Below are 22,032 nucleotides of genomic sequence, written 5' to 3' on the forward strand. Positions count from 1 at the left end.
CATAGGACTATCCGAGCTATCAAATTTCATTCCATTCTCCACAATCTCCCATATGCTTGGATGGAGAGAGAATAAGTGACTACGCATTTTGTGACTCCAAAATCCGTAGTCCTCCCCATCGAAGTGTGGAGGTTTGCCAAGAGGAATGGAAAGCAAATGCGAATTCGAACTATGTTGAATACGAGAATAATCAAATGAAAAGTTCGAATTGACCGTCTTTTTGTAGTCGTTGTCATCATCCTTTTGGGAAGAAGTAGACTCATCACTATCGTCGTAGTAGATGATCTCCTTGATGCGCCTTGTCTTCTTCTTCTTCCCTTCCTTCCGTCTATGCCCCGAGCCGGAGTCGGTAGGCTTGTCGTCCTTCGGCTCGTTGACGAAGGATTCCTTCTCTTTGTCGTTGATCACGATTCCCTTCCCCTTAGGATCCATCTCTTCGGGCGGTAAGTCCCTTTGTGAAGAGAACGGCTCTGATACCAATTGAGAGCACCTAGAGGGGGGGTGAATAGGTGATCCTGTAAAAACTTAACTTATAGCCACAAAAACTTGTTAAGGGTTAGCACAATAATTGCCAAGTGGCTAAAGAGGAGATCTTGCACAATACGACTATCACAGAGAATTCAACACAGAGGAGACACAGTGATTTATCCCGTGGTTCGGCCAAGTACAAAACTTGCCTACTCCACGTTGTGGCGTCCCAACGGACGAGGGTTGCAATCAACCCCTCTCAAGCGGTCCAAAGACCCACTTGAATACCATGGTGTTATGCCTTGCTTATCTTTATCCCACTCGCGAGGAATCTCCACAAATTGGAGTCTCTCGCCCTTACACTTAAGATTCACAAAGAAACACGGAGTAAGGGAGGGAAGCAACACACACAAATCCACAGCGAAATGCGCACACACATGGCCAAGAATCGAGCTCAAAGACTATCTCACAGTTTCTCACAAGAACGGAGCTCGAATCACTTAGAATCACAAACGGATGCGCAAAGACTTAGTGTGGATGATCAAGAATGCTCAAGAGTTGCTTAGTGTTCCCTCCATGCGCCTAGGGGTCCCTTTTATAGCCCCAAGGCAGCTAGGAGCCGTTGAGAACAAATCTGGAAGGCCATCTTTGCCTTCTGTCGTCGGGCGCACCGGACAGTCCGGTGCACACCGGACAGTGTCCGGTGCCCGATTCCTTTCCTTAAATGGCGAAGCCGACCGTTACAGATGCGAGAGCCGTTGGCGCACCGGACATGTCCGGTGCACACCGGACAGTCCGGTGCCCCCTTCCGACCGTTGGCTCGGCCACGTGTCCCGCGCTGATCGCGCGGCCGACCGTTGGCCCTGGCCGACCGTTGGCTCACCGGACAGTCCGGTGCACACCGGACAGTCCGGTAAATTTTAGCCGTACGCCGTCAGCAAATTCCCGAGAGCGGCCTCTTCGGCCGAGGGAGCCTGGCGCACCGGACACTGTCCGGTGCACCACCGGACAGTCCGGTGCCCCAGACCGAAACAGCCCCTTGGCTGTACACAGCCAAGTCTTCTCTTCTCTTCTTCTTTCTGTTTCTAACACTTAGACAAATATATTAGTACACAAAACCAATGTACTAAGACTTAGAAACATACCTTTGTTGAAGATTTGCACTTTGTTCATCCATGGGCATTGATTCACATTTAAGCACTTGTGTTGACACTCAAACACCAAAATACTTAGAAATGGCCCAAGGGCACATTTCCCTTTCAGTAGGCGTCGTGGCCGAGGATTCTGGCGACATGCGCGAGTGCGCGCGCGCTGGTCCACGGCGGGCGCGGGGAGGGCGGAGCTGACAGGGGAGGCTCATGACATAGAGAGAGAGGAGAGGCGCGCGAGGGCAACAGCTCGACGACTGGCAAAACGGGTCCGCAAAGCTAAGAGAGAAGAGGGCGTGCGGGCGAAGAAATCGGCGCCAATAGCTTGGCCCCACTGGGCAGCGAGCGAGAGAGAGAGAGAGGAGAGTGCAGGGCAGTCTGGCGCCGACAGGCGGGATCCGCCTGTCAGGGGCGGCAGGCACGCGGCTAGGCCTGGTGGGTTGGTTTGGGCCGAATTGGCCTTTTCTATTTCCCTGGAATTTCTAATTGCTTTTCTATTTCCTTTTCTCTAGGGTTCTCATTTCAAATTCAATTCAAGTTTCAAATTCAAACTAATTCAAACATGTGCAAAAATTCAAAGAATATTTAAACTCAGCATGATGCAACATTTCATGACTCATAATGTTTTGGCAAAAATAAATAATTAATCCTTCCTTAATTAAGCTATTTCTACTCAAAAGGAAAAAGAGAGAGAGAGAATATAGAGACAGATAGAAACTAGAGTGAGAAGAGTAACACCTGAATTTGGGTGATAATTAGAAAGAAATTTTATACCCCCAAATTCAGGGTGTTACAGACCTATCCCCTTAAAAGAATCTCGCCCTCGAGATTCAGGGCTGGCTAGCAAAGAGCTCACGGTACTTGGCTTTCAAATCATCTTCTCTTTCCCTAGTTGCTTCTTCTTCTAAGTGGTGGCCCATTTGACTTTGCACATCCTTATGGTACTTCTCCGAGTGACCCGATCTGCTGTTTCCAGAATTTGAGTTGGCTTCTCAATATATGTCAGATCTTCTTGAACTTCAAGGTCCTATGTTGGCAACTACTCTTCTGGCACTCGCAAGCATTTCTTCAACTGAGACACATGGAACACATCATGGACAACGGACAGATTCTTTGGTAAGCTAAGTTAATATGCCACTTCTCCACGCTTTGCTTGAATCTAGTACGACCCGATGTATCGAGGTGCTAGCTTGCCTTTGACTCTGAACCTTTTGATTCCTCTGATTGGTGACACCTTCAAGTAGACATAGTATCCTATTTCAAAACTCAGTTCTCTTCTTCGGGTGTCAGCATAGCTTCGCTGTCTGGACTGCGCTGCCTTCAAATTCTCTCGGACCATTCTGATGTTCTCTTTGGCTTCAAGCAAAATATCTGGACCGAACACTTGTCTTTCACCAGGTTGGTCCCAATGCAATGGAGTTCTTCAATTCCTCCCATAAAGCGCTTCGAATGGTGACATCTTCAAACTGGCTTGATAGCTGTTGTTGTAAGAGAATTCCGCATATGATAACCTCTTGTCCCAACCTATCTTGTCTTGCAAAGCACAAGCCCTCAACATATCTTCCAGAATCTGATTGGTTCTCTCTGTTTGACCATCTATCTGCGGGTGATAAGCTGAGCTGAACTTCAAGTGTGTGCCCAAAGCTTCATGTAACTGCTACAAAAAATGAGAGGTGAACTGAGTGCCTCTATCTGATACTATCTTCTTTGGAACGCCATGCAAGCACACAATCCGAGACATGTATAGTCCGACCAACACTGCACCATTGTAGGTGGTCTTGACTGGTATGAAATGGGCCGTCTTTGTCAAACGGTCTACTACTACCTAGATGGAGTCATAACCAGTACGAGTGCGAGGCAAACCAACTATGAAGTCCATTTCGATTTCATCCCATTTCCACTGAGGAATCTGCAACGACTGCAACAAACCTGTAGGCCTCTGATGTTCTGCTTTAATCCTCTGACAACTGTCACATACAACCACATACTCTGCTATCTCCCTTTTCATACCATACCACCAGAATCTTTTCTTTAGGTCTTGGTACATCTTCTCACTACCAGGGTGTATAGAGTATGCTGTCTTATGAGCTTCCTTAAGAATTAGTTCCCGGATCGATTTGATGTCAGGAACACATAGTCTATCCTTGAACCATACCACTCCTTCTGCATCTTCACGAAAATCCTTGCCTTTTCCATCTATGATCAGCTGCCGGATCTTGTTGATCTTCTCATCATCCTTCTGGCCCTTCCAGATGTCTTGCTCTAGAGTGGGTTCCAACTCAATTGTCACTCCTTGGGTGTTGTTCAGAAATCCGAGACTCAATCTATCGAATTCCTTCGCTAGCTCATACGGCATCGGGTGAGCGGCCAACATATTAACTTGAATCTTTCTGCTTAGAGCATCTCCAGCTCACAATCTTTGATCAATTCTAGCCATCTTCGCTGCCTCATGTTTAACTCTGATTGAGTGAATATGTATTTGAGACTCTTGTGGTCAGTGTAGATATCACACTTCTGCCCATAAAGATAATGCATCCAGGTCTTCAGTGCATGAACCACGACTGCTAATTCTAGATCATGAGTAGGATAATTCTTCTCATGAATCTTCAATTGGCGGGACGAGTATGCCACTACTCTCCCTTCCTGCATCAACACACATCCCAGTCCAGTGTACGAAGCATCACAATATACTGAGAATGGCTTGTGAACATCTGGCAGAATCAGTACTGGTGTCGTCGCCAACTTCTCCTTCAATGTCTCAAAGGACTTCTGGCATGCTGGGGTCCACTTGAACTCAACCTTCTTTGCCAGCAAGGCTGTCATTGGCCTGGCAATCTTGGAGAAACCTTCAATAAAACACCGATAATAACCGGCCATTCCAATGAAACTCTTGATTCCTCGGACATCTTTTGGTGATTTCCAGTCCAAGATAACTATTACCTTCTTCGGATCTACAGCCAATCCCTCTCGGTTTATAATGTGACCGAAGAACAGGACTTCACTGATCCAGAACTCGCACTTGCTGAGCTTGGCATACAGCTGACAATCTCGTAGCCTCTGAAGTACTTTCCTCAAATGCTCCTCATGCTCTTGCTCATTCTGGGAATATATAAGAATATCATCAATAAACACTAATACGAACTTGTCGAGGTATTCCATGAACACACTGTTCATTAAGTACATGAAGTAGGCTGGCACATTCGTCAAACCGAATGACATGACCGTGAACTCATACAGTCCATACTTGGTGATGAATGATGTCTTCGGTATATCCGAAGGTCGGATTCTAAGCTGATGGTAACCTGACCTCAGATCTATCTTTGAGAAAACACTGGCTCCTCTCGACTGATCGAATAAATCTTCAATTCTGGGCAGGGGGTACTTGTTCTTGATAGTAACTTCATTCAAGGATCTATAGTCAATGCACATCCTTTTTGTTTCGTCCTTCTTCTCCACAAATAGCACTAGGGCTGCCCAAGGCGAGGTACTCGGTATGATGTAGCCTTTCTCTGACAACTCATCAATCTGCTTCTTGAGTTCCACCAATTCTAGTCCGGACACTCTATAGGCTCTTGGAAATAGGGGCGGTGCCTGGTATAAGCTCTATGGCGAATTCAACCTTCCTTTCAGGTGTCATACCTGGTAACTCCTTGGGAAACACATCTGAGAATTCTGATACTACATTGATAGCCTCTGATGGTTTAATCTCCTCAATATGGGCGGTGACTTGGTGACAACTTCCTTTCCTTGGTCCAGACAAGACCAACTCTACTAACACTTCTTCTCCTGATAGGGACACTAACTTCACTGTTCTCTTGTCACAGCTAAGACTGGCTTGGTACTTGGTTAGCCAATTCATCCCTAGGATGACATCTATAGTTGTATCCTGGTTACCCGTAACTATTCGATCAGCGGGGAACTCTACCCCCTTATTTGATCTCTTGCACTAGGGAAAAATCTATCAGTTTGGGTTCTTCCACCAACTGAACTAACCCTCATAGGTGGATACATGGGTGCTACTAGTATATTATGTGATTCTACCCATGATGCAGTCATAAAAGAATACGTTGCTCCAGTATCAAATAACACATTTGCAGAATGGTACTCGACCAAAAACGTACCTAGTGCCACTCCTGGACTGTGTCGGCCTCCAGGTGATTCACCTTTCCGTACTGGACTCGAGGCTGCCCACGGTTGCTACCTCCTTGCTACGTTGCATTCTGCCTGACTGGGGCATTGGGAGCTGGCTGCTGCTGAGCTGCTTTCTTTGGGCAATGATTTGCCCAGTGGCCTTGTTCCCCACAGTGGAAACATGCACGACTTACTCCTTGCGCTGGCGCTGCTTGGTTGTTCTAGTTGGTTGCTGGGGCAGGAAGACATGGTGCCTAGTTGCTCTGACGCCGATATTGATTTCCTCCCTACTGGTTATTCTGACGGTACTACTGCTGCTGCTGAGGAAACTGCCTCTAGTACTGCTGCTGCTGGTTCTGACGCTGATGCTGGTGCTGGTGCTGGTGACCTTGCTTGAATGGATGAGGTGGGTTGCCTGAGTAGCGAGGACGACTGCTACTCCTGACCTGATATCCACCAATCTTGCGTTTCCTGTCCTCCATCTCCAGACGCTTCCTTTCAGTCATGATTGCTCTGTCGATCAGATGCTGGAAGGTAGGGAAGGTGTGGTTTATCAGTTGGTAATGGAGGGGGTTAACCAATCCTCTCAGGAAACGATACTGCCTCTTGGCATCCGTGTTGACATCTTCTGGGGCATAATGTGACAGCTGCAGAAACTTATCCATGTACTCACTGACGGACAGGGGACCTTGCTTCAAGGCGAGAAATTCCTCCTTCCTTACTATCATCAGTCCCTCAGGTACATGGTAGCGACGGAAGTTGTCCCTGAATTCTTCCCAAGTGATGGCTTCAGGGTTGGCATGGGTGGCGAGGTAAGACTCCCACCAAGACTGTGCTGCTCCCCTTAGCTGTCGGGAACAGTACAACACCTTCTCACGATCGTTGCACTAGGCAGTGTGCAACTCACGCTCCACGGTACGCAGCCAATCTTCGGCGTCCATGGGATCAACAGAATGGGCAAAGACTGGGGGATGGCCCCTCATGAATTCTGCCTGCTTGTCTCTGGGCACTTGTGGCATCTGGACTTGCACCGGAGGCTGAGGCGGTGGTGGCTGCTGCTGCACCTGCTGCATCACTACTAGGGTTTGACCAATTGCTTGGACTGCTTGAGTCTGCATCAGGAACATTTGCTCAATGGTCATCGGGGGTGGCGGTGGCAAATGCTGCTGCGGAGCTGCCTCCTCTTGGGGTGCCTGCTGTTCTGGCTGAGCACGCCTCACACATCTGCGCATGTTCTCAGACATCTGTAAAAATCACACACATATATCAAATTTGACTCTGCAGTCTTTCAACATAAGAAAAGATGTATAGAAAATCTTTATAGCACTGAACAAATGACCATCTTCACTGACAGCTTCTCAGATAAAGATTAAGGTGAAAATAAATGGATTACCCAACTAAATAACCGACTTTATTAATAACTACACCAAGTTGCAGGGGATACCCACACCTTGGTGACAATCATTACAAAGATCCAACTTCATTACATGTCCATCATAACAAGCATCCAACATAAGATAAGCAAATTAACTCTAACTAAGACTGACTAGACTAAGACACTAAATTAAGCATTATTACATACTCCGACTCTGTCGATCTATGGATCCAAATCTATCCGGGTCCTGCAGTCTGGGGTACCATAGTCGAAGCGACCACGGGGCGGTGAACGGTAAGGGTGTTGAATCCCGATAGGGGCGGGAGAACCACCATCCAGATAGTGGCGTGCTGCGCACTCAGCACACAATTCCGCAACCTCTACCCGAACCTTGCCCAACTCGTCAAGGGCGTGGTCCAACTCTGTGTTGTGCACGACAACCAGGTTGACCATGTTGTTAAGCCTAGGATTGCCCTCACCAACTGGCGAGACAATCACACCTCCAGCACTGCTGGTCGAACGACGAGGGTAGTACTTCAGGTCAAGGCCATCAACTACCCCGCTGAACAATTAGCAATACTGAGAAAGTGCCCGTCGTGCTGCATCTTGCATGGCTGCCTCGGCAGTATCCCTCTTAGTAATAGAATAGTGCTCCGAGAAGGCCTCTGCACCCCGGAGATCGTCGTCCGGACGGCGCACCAAGCAAGTGGCCTCCCACTGGTCCGGGTATAACCTGCGACGATGCTGGTAGACTACACAACGATACTCGATAGACCAAGTGTGTCGGTCAAAGGCCCGACGCAGCAAGGTGTCGAGTGCGTCATGGAAGTGACACCCGCGAGCGGCGTCACGAGTGATGGGTCTAGCGATCCATCCCTCCGACTCTGGCTCCTCCGAGAGCTCCGTGCCGTGGCTCGAACTGCCACCGGCGTCGTCATCGTCTCCGTCTCCATCAGGGTCTTCTCCAGCAGCCGGGATGCCCTATGGTGGTGCAGGGGGCATCTCTGGCTAAGGTGCAGGGGAAGGCGGCCTCTCAGACTCCACCTCCTACTGAAGTGAGGGGGGAGAGTCTTGCTGCTCCTGCCCCTGCTCCTGGTGTCGGCGCTCTTGCTCCTCGTATAGGAGACGATGCAGTCTCTCCAGGTGACTGGACTGACCTGGCACTGTGCGACGCAGTGGATGCTCCGCCAGGCGAGAAGGCAAAAAGAGGATCACAGACTTACGTGCAGTGCACCTAAGACAAGCCATCTACAAAAGACATCGTAAGCACAAGAGTAAGGGTAGAACTATGAGACCAGAAAGTCAACAGAAAGAAAAGTGAGACAACTTTTGAGATAAGTAAATAACATAGAGTTGGTCAAGATGACCAACTTTTGAAATGACTCTAATGATCAAGGTAAGAGTAGGGGTCTTTAGTTCCTTAGGGCGACCATTCTAGTCTAGGTTAGCGGTCCTATAGTCAGCAAGGCTTTGATACCACTTATGTCACACCCAGTTTTGGAAGGCAAACCGAATGCGAACCATGTACGTGCCAGGATCAGAAACTCACGTACACAACGATTATATAATTGGACATCATCACACAATGCTCGAAATAAATAGCGGAAAGGTACTTTAATTACATTAAGATGTCTAAGACATCCACAGAGTCTAATACATAGCCATAATGTTCAACATCAATATCAAAGTGCGAAGAAACGAAACGTAGAAGATAAGCCTACACAGGCAGCTGACTGGGGGTTTGCCACTAAGAATAAACTAGAACTCGTCGTAATCCTAGAACTCCTCGAAGTCCTCCATGTTGCCAGCATCACCTCCTGAGCACTGAGTATAGTGGGGACAACCTGGGGTGGGGTGGTTTGTAAAGCAAGGGTGAGTACACATCAACGTACTCAGCAAATGTCCCGTTTGGCTAAAGTGGACTAGCTATATGTGGGGTTGAGGTTAAGCAGTTGCTTTTAGTTGGTCAAGTATTTATTATTACTAGTAGAGCCAAGTTTTAGTAATATACCCAGCTATTACCCAAACGTACTCCCTCAAAGAGGAAACACCAGAGATCAGAATTATATCATCATTGTAAACCATCATCATAAAAGTAACCAGAATTCTTCTAATCAAAGAGGATCCCAAGGCTGCTCTAACCGTGTGCTCGGCTGATATACCAGTTTCTAACACTCGATAGAGGTTGTACACTTTACCCACAAGTCGTGATCCCTTTCCAGCCTAGGTTGTACAAACCCGATCTTCACTACCGAGGTGAATGGCCAGGGATACACTACGTAGCCTTTACAAAGACTCCCCTGGTGCATAGCTGCTCGTTAGGTTTCACCAGTCGTACAAATGCAGTACACCTCCCCAAGGTGGGTGACTAACAAAACTAAATCGAATGAACCTCTGCACCCCCTTGGCAAAGCGAGCACTACGCCCCAGCCCCCATTGACGACCCTCAGGCAAAGCCAACTACACCCCCAGGTTCATCTAATTATTCAGCTAAGGGCGTCCCATTCCACCCTCATGGTTGCACTGTTATCCCGGGTGGTCACTCCACGAACAGGTCCTTACGGAGAGGTACTCAGGAAAAAAAGCCTGAGCCCCCTAGAGTATCACAATATCATCATTGGGATAACATCATCATATCATAAATAATTACATCGTGTTCATTGATTAAGTTAAGGCAATAGCAAAATGCTAACCATGATAACCCAAAAAGGTAAAAAAGGATAAGGTAAATACAGACTAGTCAATCCTTAGGTTAAGTAATGTAATGCGGGACAGTGAATCATAAAGTATATAGGACATAATAGGTCAGAGGACACTTGCCTTCACCAGGTTGTTGCTTAGGGAGGTCTCCAGCAACACACTCGGGAACCTCGGACTGCTATTTGTCTAAATAAAGCGAGCATGCATTCAATACATTTGGAAAGTACAAATGAACAGCACACCAAACATGTACAAACATTGGAATACATCTTAAAAAGGCACAATATTAAATAAGGAATAATGAGATCAAAGTATAACATGAACTAATTTCATTTAGAAATAGATTATTCTTTAAGTGTTGTCCATAATTACACAACCTAGTTCTATTTATTTTACTGTGACCTAAAAGTTAGACCAGAGATAAACTCATGTGATACATGTTATTAGTCTCACAAAACTAAATATACTTTAACCCCTAGGGTTTCCTTTTATTTATTTGATTAAATAAACAAATCTACACATATACTAGTTCATAGTTAACCATAAAATTAGAATGTACATATTGTAAATGGAACTAATTTATTTAAACAGAGAATATTCCTATGAACATTTTGTAATTTGAATCACTAAATTTGGAGTTCATATGCAAAAGATATGAAATAAACAAGTTTGGGAATTTAAAATATGAAAATAGGTCTAATTCTATAATTATTTAAAAGCCTAGGGTTCAATCTGCAAGATTACCGGGGCCTGCGCGCGAAAAACAGGGACAACAGTTTAATTCCAACTAACCCGAGGGTCTCTTAAGCAAAACTACACGCGAAAGGGTATCGGACGATCTCAACCGTTAGATCAGAAACCAATGGCCGAGATTAGATCCGCGGCCGAGGGTGCGCGCGCGTGGGCGGGCGAGCTGACAGGTGGGCCAGCGGCGTCAGCGACCAAGGGGGGGGCGCACTGACCGATTGGGCCCAGCGCCAGGGGACACGGGCGTTGACAGACGGGCCTAGACGCAGGGCGCGCGTGCGCGAAGCGGTATCCCGCGATCTCGGCCGTGCGATCCAGATCGGACGGGGGAGATCAAACCGGGAGGGGTGAACGGCTGCGGGGGCGCGCCACTCCTTCCCGCAGCGGTGAAGTCGCCAGAGTTAGGGCGGGTGCGTGCTATGGCGGTTCCGGGGTCGCCAGAGTTGGTCAGAGAGGGGGAAGACAACTCGGCGAACTCAGTGGCGGGGTTGTGGCCACGAGACCGAGGTCAAAGAGGGGGGAACGGCGGAGGAAAAGCTCCGGGCGGGCCAGGGTAACTCCGGTGAGGAATTGCGGCTGGCAGGAGAGGCAATCGGCCGTGATAGGGCTGGGGCTAGTTCCAGTAGAGGTGGGGGAGCACTTTGGGCCAAAGCCGGGGAACTGGACGCGATCGGGCTGGCCGGACACCGTGCGGGCGCGGCAAGCAAGCGCGGTCGCACGCCGGCGAGGCCAAATTGGCTAAAGGCAGGCGCGAATAGAGTAAAACAAGCACGAGGGCGGGTGTCTCACCTCGGGGCAGAGCTCGGGGTCGCTTGGCGTGGCCTCCGGTGAGCTAGATGACCTGGGAGGCGGGCACGGGTCTCCGGCGAGGTCGGACGGCGTGGGCATTGCGCGAGCGGGAGCGGGGCTGCATGAAATGAGGCGAGGGAGTGAGTGCGGGCGCGGACGGGGCTCAAAAAGGAGCTGGGGCGCGTGGGCGGGCGTCATGGCCGAGGATTCCGGCGACGTGCGTGAGTGCGCGCGCTGACAGGGGAGGCCCACGACACAGAGAGTGAGAGAGGACGGGTGCATGGGGGCAATGGCTCGATGACTGGCAAAACGGGCCCGCAAAGCAGAGAGAAAAGAGGAGCGCGCGGGCGAAGAAACCGGCGCCGACAACTTGGCCCCGCTGGGCAGCGAGCGAGAGAGAGAGGAGAGTGCGGGGCAGTCTGGCGCGCAGCTGGGCCTGGTGGGCTGGTTTGGGCCGAATTGGCTTTTTCTATTTACCTGGAATTTCTAATTGCTTTTCTATTTCCTTTTCTCTAGGGTTTTTATTTCAAATTCAATTCAAGTTTCAAATTCAAACTAATTCAAACATGTGCAACAATTCAAAGAATATTTAAACTCAGCATGATGCAACATTTCATGACTCATAATGTTTTGGCAAAAATAAATAATTAATCCTTCCTTAATTAAGCTATTTATACTCAAAAGGAAATAGAGAGAGAGAATCTAGAGATAGAAAGAAACTAGAGAGAGAGAAGAGTAACACCTGAATTTGGGTGATAATTAGAAAGATATTTTATACCCTAAATTCAGGGTGTTACACATTTAAAATAAGAGAAGACAACTACATAAGTAAACACTAGGAGACAGATGTTCGCTCGATCAGACTTGTCCGCGCGCCACTGTCTCCTTACCTTTTAGGTTTTTTTTACATCTGTAGCCTTAGTTTGGGCACACTACTCATTGTTACCCATAGTTCTACATCTTCCTCATTTCTACACTTGCTGCACAAAAACTACTCAACAATGCCCACCAACGTCGTTTCTGTCCATCTCCGTTTCTTACACTTTGGGACCCACCAAAAAACGTCCCCAATCTTCTCTACCATTCCCCAATCTCCTCTGCCATCACCTCACAGCCTTCGACCGCTGTGCTACAGCTTCCCATCCTTGCTCGCGCTCCTGCCCACCACCGCCGGCGCCTTGGGGTTCGGCCCAGCACCGCCATTGACGACCCTGCTCGCACTCCTATAAGAAAAATGGACCCCGGGCCATTTGGCTAAGTGATATTGGTGTTTGATGATCAACATAACCTTGTGGACTAATGTTTTCCAAGTGTTTGTGTTTTGTAGTTCACATAACGCGAAGTGGATTAGATTGAGGCTCTGAGGATGCAACACCTCAAAAGACGACCTATAAGATACTTAGAAGATCAATAAGTATAAAGTACAAGTCCAACACACAAGTTCAAGAGAAGCCAAATCAAAAGAAGCGAAGAAAACTAAGAAGGGTTGTGAGCCTGTGCATTGGAGGTGCACCAGGGAACAGGAGCCCAACGACTACTTCCAGGTGGCACTGTGGAGAGAGCCACCGGACTGTCCGGTGAACCATCAGACTATTTGATGTGAGAAGTCAGCGCGGCAACGGTCGAATTGCAACGGTCAATTCCAACGGCTATGTGCGCTGGACTGTCCGATCCTTATCACCAGACTGTCCGGTGTGACACAGAAAATGTTTCTTCTCCAATGGCTAGTTTCAAGTTGGGGCCAATATATACTTCACAATACAGACCATTTGAAGGCGTGGGAGCCCAAGCAACATGTGCAACCACACAGAGTTCATACAGTGCACGACAAATTACTCCAAGTTGACGTGGTAGTTTAGGTGTGGTACTCGATAACCAAATAAATAAAAGGCAAAAAATAAACTAATGTTTAGAACACGTCACGACGCGATCGAACATCATCGCAAGTCACAAGTTAATTTTACGAAAAAACACGAAAAGCGAGCGCAGGCGTATGGTCAGTTCATAGCAGCCTCCATAACCATTTGTGCATCACATGTATCACATGTGAAGAGCACCCTCACATATAAATAGTTATCTTCTACCTGGATAAGCAATATAGGACTAAAGCCTCTTATGCCATTTCTACACACCACCTTGGCTCCCTTATATGAATTGAGCCACCCACAAGTGGGCTAAGTAGGCCAAATTCCAACATGAAACACGAGCAGAAGCTGAGATGACATCCAACGAAAACCCAGGTTATAAAGGCTTATACACAAGTGTGTGAAATGAAATTGCATCTTCAGTTAACATCTGAGCAAAAATAGGGCTTATTGAATAAGAGCTATATGCCTAGTAATATTAGTCACCTTTGAGCACATCACTAATAAGCTGCTTGAACAGTCACCTTCGAGCATACCACCCTGTTACTGGCAATTCTTTTGGAGCAGCATCTGAATTAGCATCCTTATGAAAGAACTAACTAGCTTATGTGGTTAACGAAACTACTAGTTTTATAACTCTGCTTACAATCTAGAACTATAAAGCTGATGTGTCGAACATGGTCTCCAAAGTAACTCGATCTATGAGGCCCTTCAGAAAAACAAGATTGCCAGTTTTTGTAGCTATGTCAACCTCATCTGCATAGAATAGACAGCACATGTTTAATCACCAAGTAGACAATTGTACTTTCGTGAAGAACATTCATAAAAAGGCAAGAAGCATATGGGTCATGCATATCTTGTATGCACGACTGCCTAAGAGAGAAAATGATGTCACACTACTATGTATAAATTGTTACTAAAAACGAATATAAAATTTGGCCATTAGCTTATGAAGAAACAGTTATCCAAGTATAATTCACAGATAGGAACACATAAACACACCCAGTCCCCGCTTTTGCTTTTTCCACAATTTTTTTGTAATGCTTTACTGTATGCAGTTCTCTGAAGTTTGAAGAAGCTCTCATATTTGTTTCTCATATAGAAAAAGGGAGGTTTAGGGTTGTAAGACATGTCCAATAGTACTTCTTGCATTCCAAATTATAATAAGTTCTAGTTTTTCTAGATACATTGCTTGAGCTATGTGTTAAATGTAAATGTGTATAACGAAAACTATGTATCTAAACGTCTTATTATTTGGAACGGGGGATAATATTTATGTTGAACGATTAAAAATCTTTTATGCATACAAATCATCTTACCAGATTTTTTGTGATAAGGATACTAACAGCAAATTGACTTAAACATGCATTGTAAACACTGTCATTTGTCACCTAACCAAGACAGTGCTCTGTTTCAATGAGCCAGACCTTATATCCATCAAGAAAAGAAAGGATTGAATACGGCAGGCATGCAAAAACACGTGTGGAAATTTTCCTTCAAGCATATATGCGTTTTTTTCAGATGGTACATAATATAAGTAATTGCACATGTTATTGTTCATTGGCATCTATAAATGGTTCCGCAAGAAGGATATAGATCATCAACCCTATTCATTGCATCTTCTGTTCAAGGTTGAAATCAAACAGACTCCAGAACTAGTTATCCTACTAATTAAAACTGTGCAATGATGTCATAATATCAGACAAGATCCAATTATCAGATTATGATAAGTGAGAATTGTCCGACCATGCCAATCTGTGGGCCATTCCAGCTAAGGACGACAATCAAACCTCCCTTCTATGTGATCGGTGCTATTTTATTGTGCATGTAATATTGTAATCTCCTTACTTATGCAATGATAAAACACATAAAATAAAATGAATACGGTAAAGAACACTAATATTCTTACATTGCAAAATTATGCTAGTATTTTTCCATGTAGTTCAGTTTCAAGAAAATACCAAGTTCAAATTTGCAATGACATAATATTATGGATCCAGATCACCATTAACAACAAATTAAAGCTCACACACAAAATGTGCATTAATTCCATGAGAAGAATTGAAGAATACGATCAACCAAAGTTAGCACTATTAGTGATTTGATTTGCTAGATGGCTATCTCAGGGGGTGCCTGTCTGTCTGACAGATCAATTGATCCAGGGAGCAGAAACCAATCAGGTTAAACAACTAGCCTGTGCATATAAAATTCCTTGTGCAACTAGCATGAAGGATCCGATCCACCCTGCTCTTTGGATACGCAAAGTTGGGCAATCGCATTCATTCATTTGATCCGATGATGAGACAAGTATAAGTGTATAACTGTGTAAGTTTGCTTACAATGAACCCGAAGATGCATCCTCAGTCCTCACCAATGTCGGCCACGGCCAGGTTCTCCTTCACGACGTGCCGCACCTTGGTGTCCAGGAACACGCGTAGCAATCGGAACTGAAGCCTCTCGGTCGCAGATAGCGCCTTGTCCTGCTGCGCAGCGACCAGCCCCTTGTCCACAGCTCTGCTGGCCACGCGCATGACGAAGTTCCTACTATCAGCGAAGCGGAGCTTGTACACGCCGCCCAGCGTCGCCGCGACCGCGAGCTCGTGGATGAGCTCCCTGGTCTCGTCGGACTCCCATCCCTGGTGCAAGGTGGAGACGAGGCGGGTGTAAGCGGAAATCCCCGCCGCAGATACGTCATCTCGCCCGCACATGAGGGAGAGGTTAGCCGCAAGGGCGCAGGGCCGGGGGTCGAAAGGCGCGTCGCGGGCCGCTTCCGCGTAGAGCCGCAACGCGTCGTACGCGCGACCGTCGCGCGTGGCGAGGAGCGCCAGGAGGAGGCGGAGGTCCACGGCGGCGGCTGGGTCGCCGCCATGGCCAATCTCCATGTCAGCACGCGCGAGGTCGAGCTCAGCGCGGGCGCGGACGTCACGCAGGTTCGCACTGGAGAGCGGGTGCGCGCGGAGCAGGGCGGCCAGAAGGACGTTCGCGGATTCCAAGAGCGTGGGCTTCAGCTTCACTATCCGGCTGAAGGGAGAGATCTCCGAGGGAGGCATCCAATTCGACATGGCATGCAGGGAACCCGCACCGGCGGCGGCGAGGCCGAAGGCAGCGGCGCGGAAGAGGACGCGGCCTGCCATGGCGGAGGGCGGAGCGAATCAGTGGATGGAGGGAGATCAGAGTAAGAATATGTGCTTCGCCGAACACGAAAATATATTAGTACAAAGTTTAAAATAGAGAATAAAATAAAGAATATGCTGGAGATAGTCTAAGACCATCCCAACAGCTCCTGTTAGGGATCACAACGAATTTGAAATCCTCGGGTACAGGATTACAAACCCGCAATCACGGATTTAATATCAAACACGCACCTGTTACCCGCGACAGGTCTAATATGGTACAACAAACTCGTAAGTATACCGTAGACTATATATAGGGTTGAGGCTGGGCTTCCATTACTGGAGAGAGCCCGACCAAGGTAGGTCCGCGGGCGCGGGCGACGTGTCGGGTGGTGAGGGTGCCGCGCGGGTGCACGTAGTGGTGTCGCGTGTGGGGGTGTTCCACGTTTATGCATACGGATTTTGACGGAAACGACTGCGTAAATGGGCATAGTGGGGGTGCCGCACGGGTGCACCGGGATCGTGGTGGGGTCGGGCGTGGGTCGCGCGTTTATGCATGCATATTTTGACAATAGTGGCTGCGTAAATTGGCATAGTGGTGTGGTCGGGACGCGGTCGGGGGCGTTTATGCTTGCATAAATTGCCGATAACAACTGCATATCCATCTGATGCGTCGTGTGTGGTGAGGTCGGGTAGTGGGGGTGCCGCGTGGGTGCACCGGGATCATGGTGGGGTCACGTGTGGGGGTGAGCCATGTTTATGGTGTTGTAACACAATTGGCAAGTAATCGTAACCGTGTCGACTCACGGAAATCTCGCGACATGCAAATCGCACGGGATATTTGGAACATGTCATGAATATCGGCAAAGATGGTTTTAGCGAATATAGTAGGATAACTCCAAAAAAAACTGGGCTACACACCGCCGCCGCTTTGTTCGATGACCTAGGAGAGGTAGGGTATACACGATGGCGATGGCCAGGGGATCGGTGCAGTGTGGAGAGGCTACAACGACGACGTTACCCTGTGGGTCAGATGGTCGGCATGCTGTAACTCCACCGGCTGCGTTACCAGCGCCAGGATTCCTTGAAGACAGCAACGCAGTTCATCCAAGTTTGGTGGGAGCAACTCACCGGATACCCATGAGGACAATTGGTGATCATGAGCAGGACACACCACACATTCTCCAAAGCCATGTAAGTTCAGTAAGATAATGTCAGATTTTGTGCATATTTGTTATACTGTCCGTGCAAGTTATGAAGTCCTAGAAATTCAGCATGCTATAAGATTATTTTGTATATGTGCACTGCATGACGACTCCATTAATTGAATAGGATGATAGTATAGATCAACGATTGGTACCGAAGGTCGGTATGACATTTACTAATGTGGACGAGGCGTACTAATTCTATAGCCGATATGCATATGAAGTTGGATTTCCGTTGAAGAGATATAGGGAGAGAGAAAAATTGCAAGTGGTTGAATTGTTCAATGGAAGGCAAGCGTGCCGAAAGAGGATATGGTAATCCACAAGTGCGTAATATAAGTTCCAAGCGAACACAATGCAAAGTTGGAATGAAACTTAAAAAAATCTATGACGATGCCAAAGAGAATATTATTTTGGTGCGGATTGATCTGATTCATTTGGAACATAATCATGAGTTCTTCAGGAAGGATACAGAAAAGAATCAATTACAGTGCAACAAGACACATGATACTGAATACATGGAGTTCCTTAGTGCAATGCAAGAAAGCAGGATTCCGCAACACTGTATTATGGATTTTGTTTCGGAAATACATGGTGGACCAGAGAATGTCCCGGTTACTGCTCAAGACATGAGTAACCTGTAAGTCAAATTGTTATTTGCACTGATATAATTACATAATGATGCTTTGTACGTATTGACGTATGATATATTGTGTAATGTTGACAAGAAGAAAGCGCGACAAAGAGAAAGAAATACCAATGATGTGTCTAAGCTCCTCTATTTTTTTGCATTGTGTAAAAAAGGTAACCCACAATTTTTCTCCGACTTCCAACTGGACAAAGAAGGAAAGATTTTGAGCATTTTTGGTCCCATGCTAGCCAGCAGGCGGATTACATTGACTTTGGTGGTGTAGTTACCTTTGATACAACTCATAAGACAAATCTATATGATAAACCCTTGGGAATGTTTGTTGGTTGTAACCACCATCTGCAGTGCACCGTATTTGGTTTCACGTTGTTGGGAGACGAAACTATAGACACATTCGAGTGGGTTTTCAATGCATTCAAAACGTGCATGGGGCCTGAAAGACCATGAGTAATACTGACAGGTATGATTAATAAGCTTCTCAATTATTACATTTTACTATCATTGGATTGAATGCAAACATAGTTGTTAATGTGTTGCATAATGTTGTGTAAATTTATGATTACAGATCAAGACCCAACAATGCCAGTTGCACTAGGCAGGGTATTTCCAAACACAATCCATCGTTTGTGTTTGTGGCATGTTCAGAACAGGTATATGCCGTATTTAAACGAGTTGTACGCTAGATTTGAGGAAGAGGATTTCAAATCAAGGTTCCAATCTATAATACATCATCCTTTGACTGTAATTGAGTTTGAGACTGCCTAGGCAATGCTGCTTGATGATTTCCACCTGCATGATAACATCAGTCTTACCAGAATGTATGAAATTCGTAAGGATTGGATACCTGCTTTTTTCAAACATGATTATTCTGGGTTGATGGTCTCTACACAGCGTAGCGAGAGCATGAACAAGCTTGTAAAGAGTGCTCATGTCGATGCAAACACGCCACTTCATCAATTCGCCAAGCAATTGTTGAAGCTTCTGCACAGTAGGAAGATGAAAGAGACAAAAGAGGCACTAGGATGCATGGTGAGTACGTAGAATATTATTGTGCCATAATATTTAACTTAACGTGGTATAACTATGATTTTGGTATCATGTAGGGTCAAAAGGAAACAAATACACTGTATATGTTTGAGATACGTGTAGCGAGGACATACACAAGGGCTGTAATGAATAGGTTCCACGAGTCTTTGAAATATGCTACTGCATACAAGATAGCACACGATCCAGATGGTGGTGTGGATGATTGGGTGGTTCAGCATACTACAAGGTCGAATAAGATTGTGTGGGGGCAACACCAATTCAAAGTAATGGCTGATGCAGATGCTGGAAAGTATGCATGTGAATGCAAGCATTGGGAGCATACAAGTATGTGATATTGGGTAATTGTTATATACAACTGTTTATTTGTAAGTGACAATAAGCGGACACATTATTTATTTGTTTTGCTGTAGGTCTGCTTTGTGTGCATCTTTTACGAACATGTATGCATCTTCAGATTGATCGTATTCCTCCGGAATACATCCTTCAGAGATACACCTACTCCGCTATACAAGATGTGACTTTTTCAAGGGATGATAAGAATTTGAAGGGTAAAGGCGGTGAGACTAAATCATATAGGCAAAAGATGTTGCTTAAAAAGGCAATGAAAGTAGTACATCATGCAAGTCTTTCAAGGGCGGGGTGGCATGATAGAGCCCTAGAGATGATGGATGAACTACGTTTTCTACTATCGCGTTTGGAGCCAGATATAGAAGATGATGATAGTACTAGTGATGGCGAAGGCATCCAGGTATTTGTTGTATTATTTTAAATATCCGTGTATGTTTCATACATGATAATCTAAGTTTTTATGCTAAGTAAATGGGAAAAATGTGAAACTTGCCTGGTACAAGGCGAGGGGGATGATGTAAGAGACATGCCAGGAGAAAATCTACCGACTAGAAGGGCTAAGGATGGTGTATGTATATATATTATATATGATGTTTGTTATGTATAATGGTGTGTATTGTTTAGTAGAAAAACAACTATTAATTGTCAAACGTGTGATTTGTCAGGAAATTCAATTGGTGCCTAGTATACATGAAGGTGGTGTGTGCGATACCCGATGTGCTATGCCGCTACAAGTACTGGAACTGGTAATACATGCATAGAAAATAGGAAAAGTTGGTTACAATACACAACAGTAACGGTTAGACCTTGATGCTGATTATGATGTTAACATCAATGGTATGTGTGGGCAGCACGGTGCTGGACAGTGGACCACTGGCATACCAATGAGTGATGAGTGCGTAACAGAACTGGCGATTAAAAAGGTAATGGTATTATTAAAAACACATGTGCATGGGTATTTTTTAAAGTTTACGTACAAAGAGATGGATTTATCTACTAATATTCCAACACTGAGAATTTTTTATTTGAAAAATGTAGAAGCTAGGTTTTAATGTGAGTGGAGTAAGCTTGAGAAGACCAGATAACGCGAAGCCAAAGGGCAGAACAATCAGTGATACAGAAAAAGAGTTATTAAGTTGGGCACAAAAGGAGTCAAGAAGAAGAATAGAAAGTGCCAAAGGTGTGGCATTGCTGATGGTCACAACAGTCGCACTTGTCTATTTGTGGAGGAGAATAGGCTTCGGTTGGCCAGCCTTACTCGTCGAAAGAGAGGGCGGCCCCTAGGTTCTAGGAACAAGGGTTCATCTGATGCTCCAAGTTGGAATGAGACATGCACTTCAAAAACATCGCGGGGGTATCACAGACAATGATTTGTCTAGTGGGGAGTAGATGAAAAGCATTTAAGGACAATTGTAATGTAGTAACATATTTGTTATTACACAGATGGATGAATTTGTAAATCTGATACCAGTTGATATTCACAAAAGTATAAGTAATAATGTAGTACTGCATTAAATGGAAAGTGTTGTAAACTGTATATCAATTTTGCGTAATTGTGTTATCAAAACAGCGTAATCTGTCGCTGCAGAAGATTTGATGGCAAATACTGGTGAATAATCGCTTTGTAAAGAAAACACACAACAACAATAACTTGTGAAGAAATGGTCGATACACATGTGAGTTGATAATTGTAGTTTGAACTGAACACTGTATTAAACAAGAGTGGCTTCATAACTTGTTTAATACACATAGGTCCACGATATACCAACTGTCGGTGTTTGGGACCCAACCGCGCACCCGGGGTTACCCCTCGAGGTGCTTTTGGGTAGGAAGGTGTTACCGACTGTAGCTCGATGGTTCGTGTTGGGCGCACGAGAGTCAATAGACAATTTTATACAGGTTCGGGCCGCTTAGAGAGGTGTAACACCCTACTTCCTGGTGTGGCTCTTTATGTGGTGGATTACAGGGGAGTTCTCTAGTATGAAGGATGCTAGAGAATTGAGTAGATGGCTAATGAGTGACCTGTCTTTTGATGGGGTGCCCCCTAGGCCTTATATACTCGACCGTGGGGCGTTACATGCGGGTATGATAACTATGGGCTCCTAAGTAATAGTGAACCGACTGAACTTATCTTCCTATTATCCTGCCGACTTATCCTCATTTAGTTTCGATGTCTGAGGGTGCTGCGCAGGAAAAACGGATCAACGCTGCGGATAATGTTTAAACCCAATGAGCCATCTGGGCTCAAGTCTGTCCAATCTTGTGTCGATCCATTCTGCTAGTGATTCCTCCCTGGCCCACGAAGGGATGGCCTTGCGAAGTAATGGGCCCAGAGTCTTTCGCGAGGCCTTCTAACCTTCTAGTGGACCCGAGGGATATCTGTCCCCCACAAGCCCCCAATCTTTGAGTTGATTTTGAAACAATCAGCCCAAAGATTTTTGGTCCAG

The 22,032-nt window shown here is 46.0% G+C and overlaps 1 protein-coding gene across 1 annotated transcript; it reads right to left on the bottom strand.

Annotated features, from left to right (window-relative positions):
• Positions 1-13,548: 13,548 nt before the first annotated feature.
• Positions 13,549-16,532, bottom strand: LOC100276835 (uncharacterized). The gene is made up of 2 exons (NM_001150544.2): positions 15,563-16,532; positions 13,549-13,979 (listed from the first exon to the last, which is right to left on the bottom strand). Exon 1 carries the CDS (start codon positions 16,355-16,357, stop codon positions 15,584-15,586), a length of 774 nt encoding a protein of 257 aa, NP_001144016.1. The 5' UTR covers positions 16,358-16,532; the 3' UTR covers positions 13,549-13,979; positions 15,563-15,583.
• Between the last annotated feature and the right edge of the window lie 5,500 nt (positions 16,533-22,032).

The sequence above is a fragment of the Zea mays genome, chromosome 3 (genome assembly GCF_902167145.1).
Source record: "Zea mays cultivar B73 chromosome 3, Zm-B73-REFERENCE-NAM-5.0, whole genome shotgun sequence".
NCBI classification, from domain to species: domain Eukaryota; kingdom Viridiplantae; phylum Streptophyta; class Magnoliopsida; order Poales; family Poaceae; genus Zea; species Zea mays.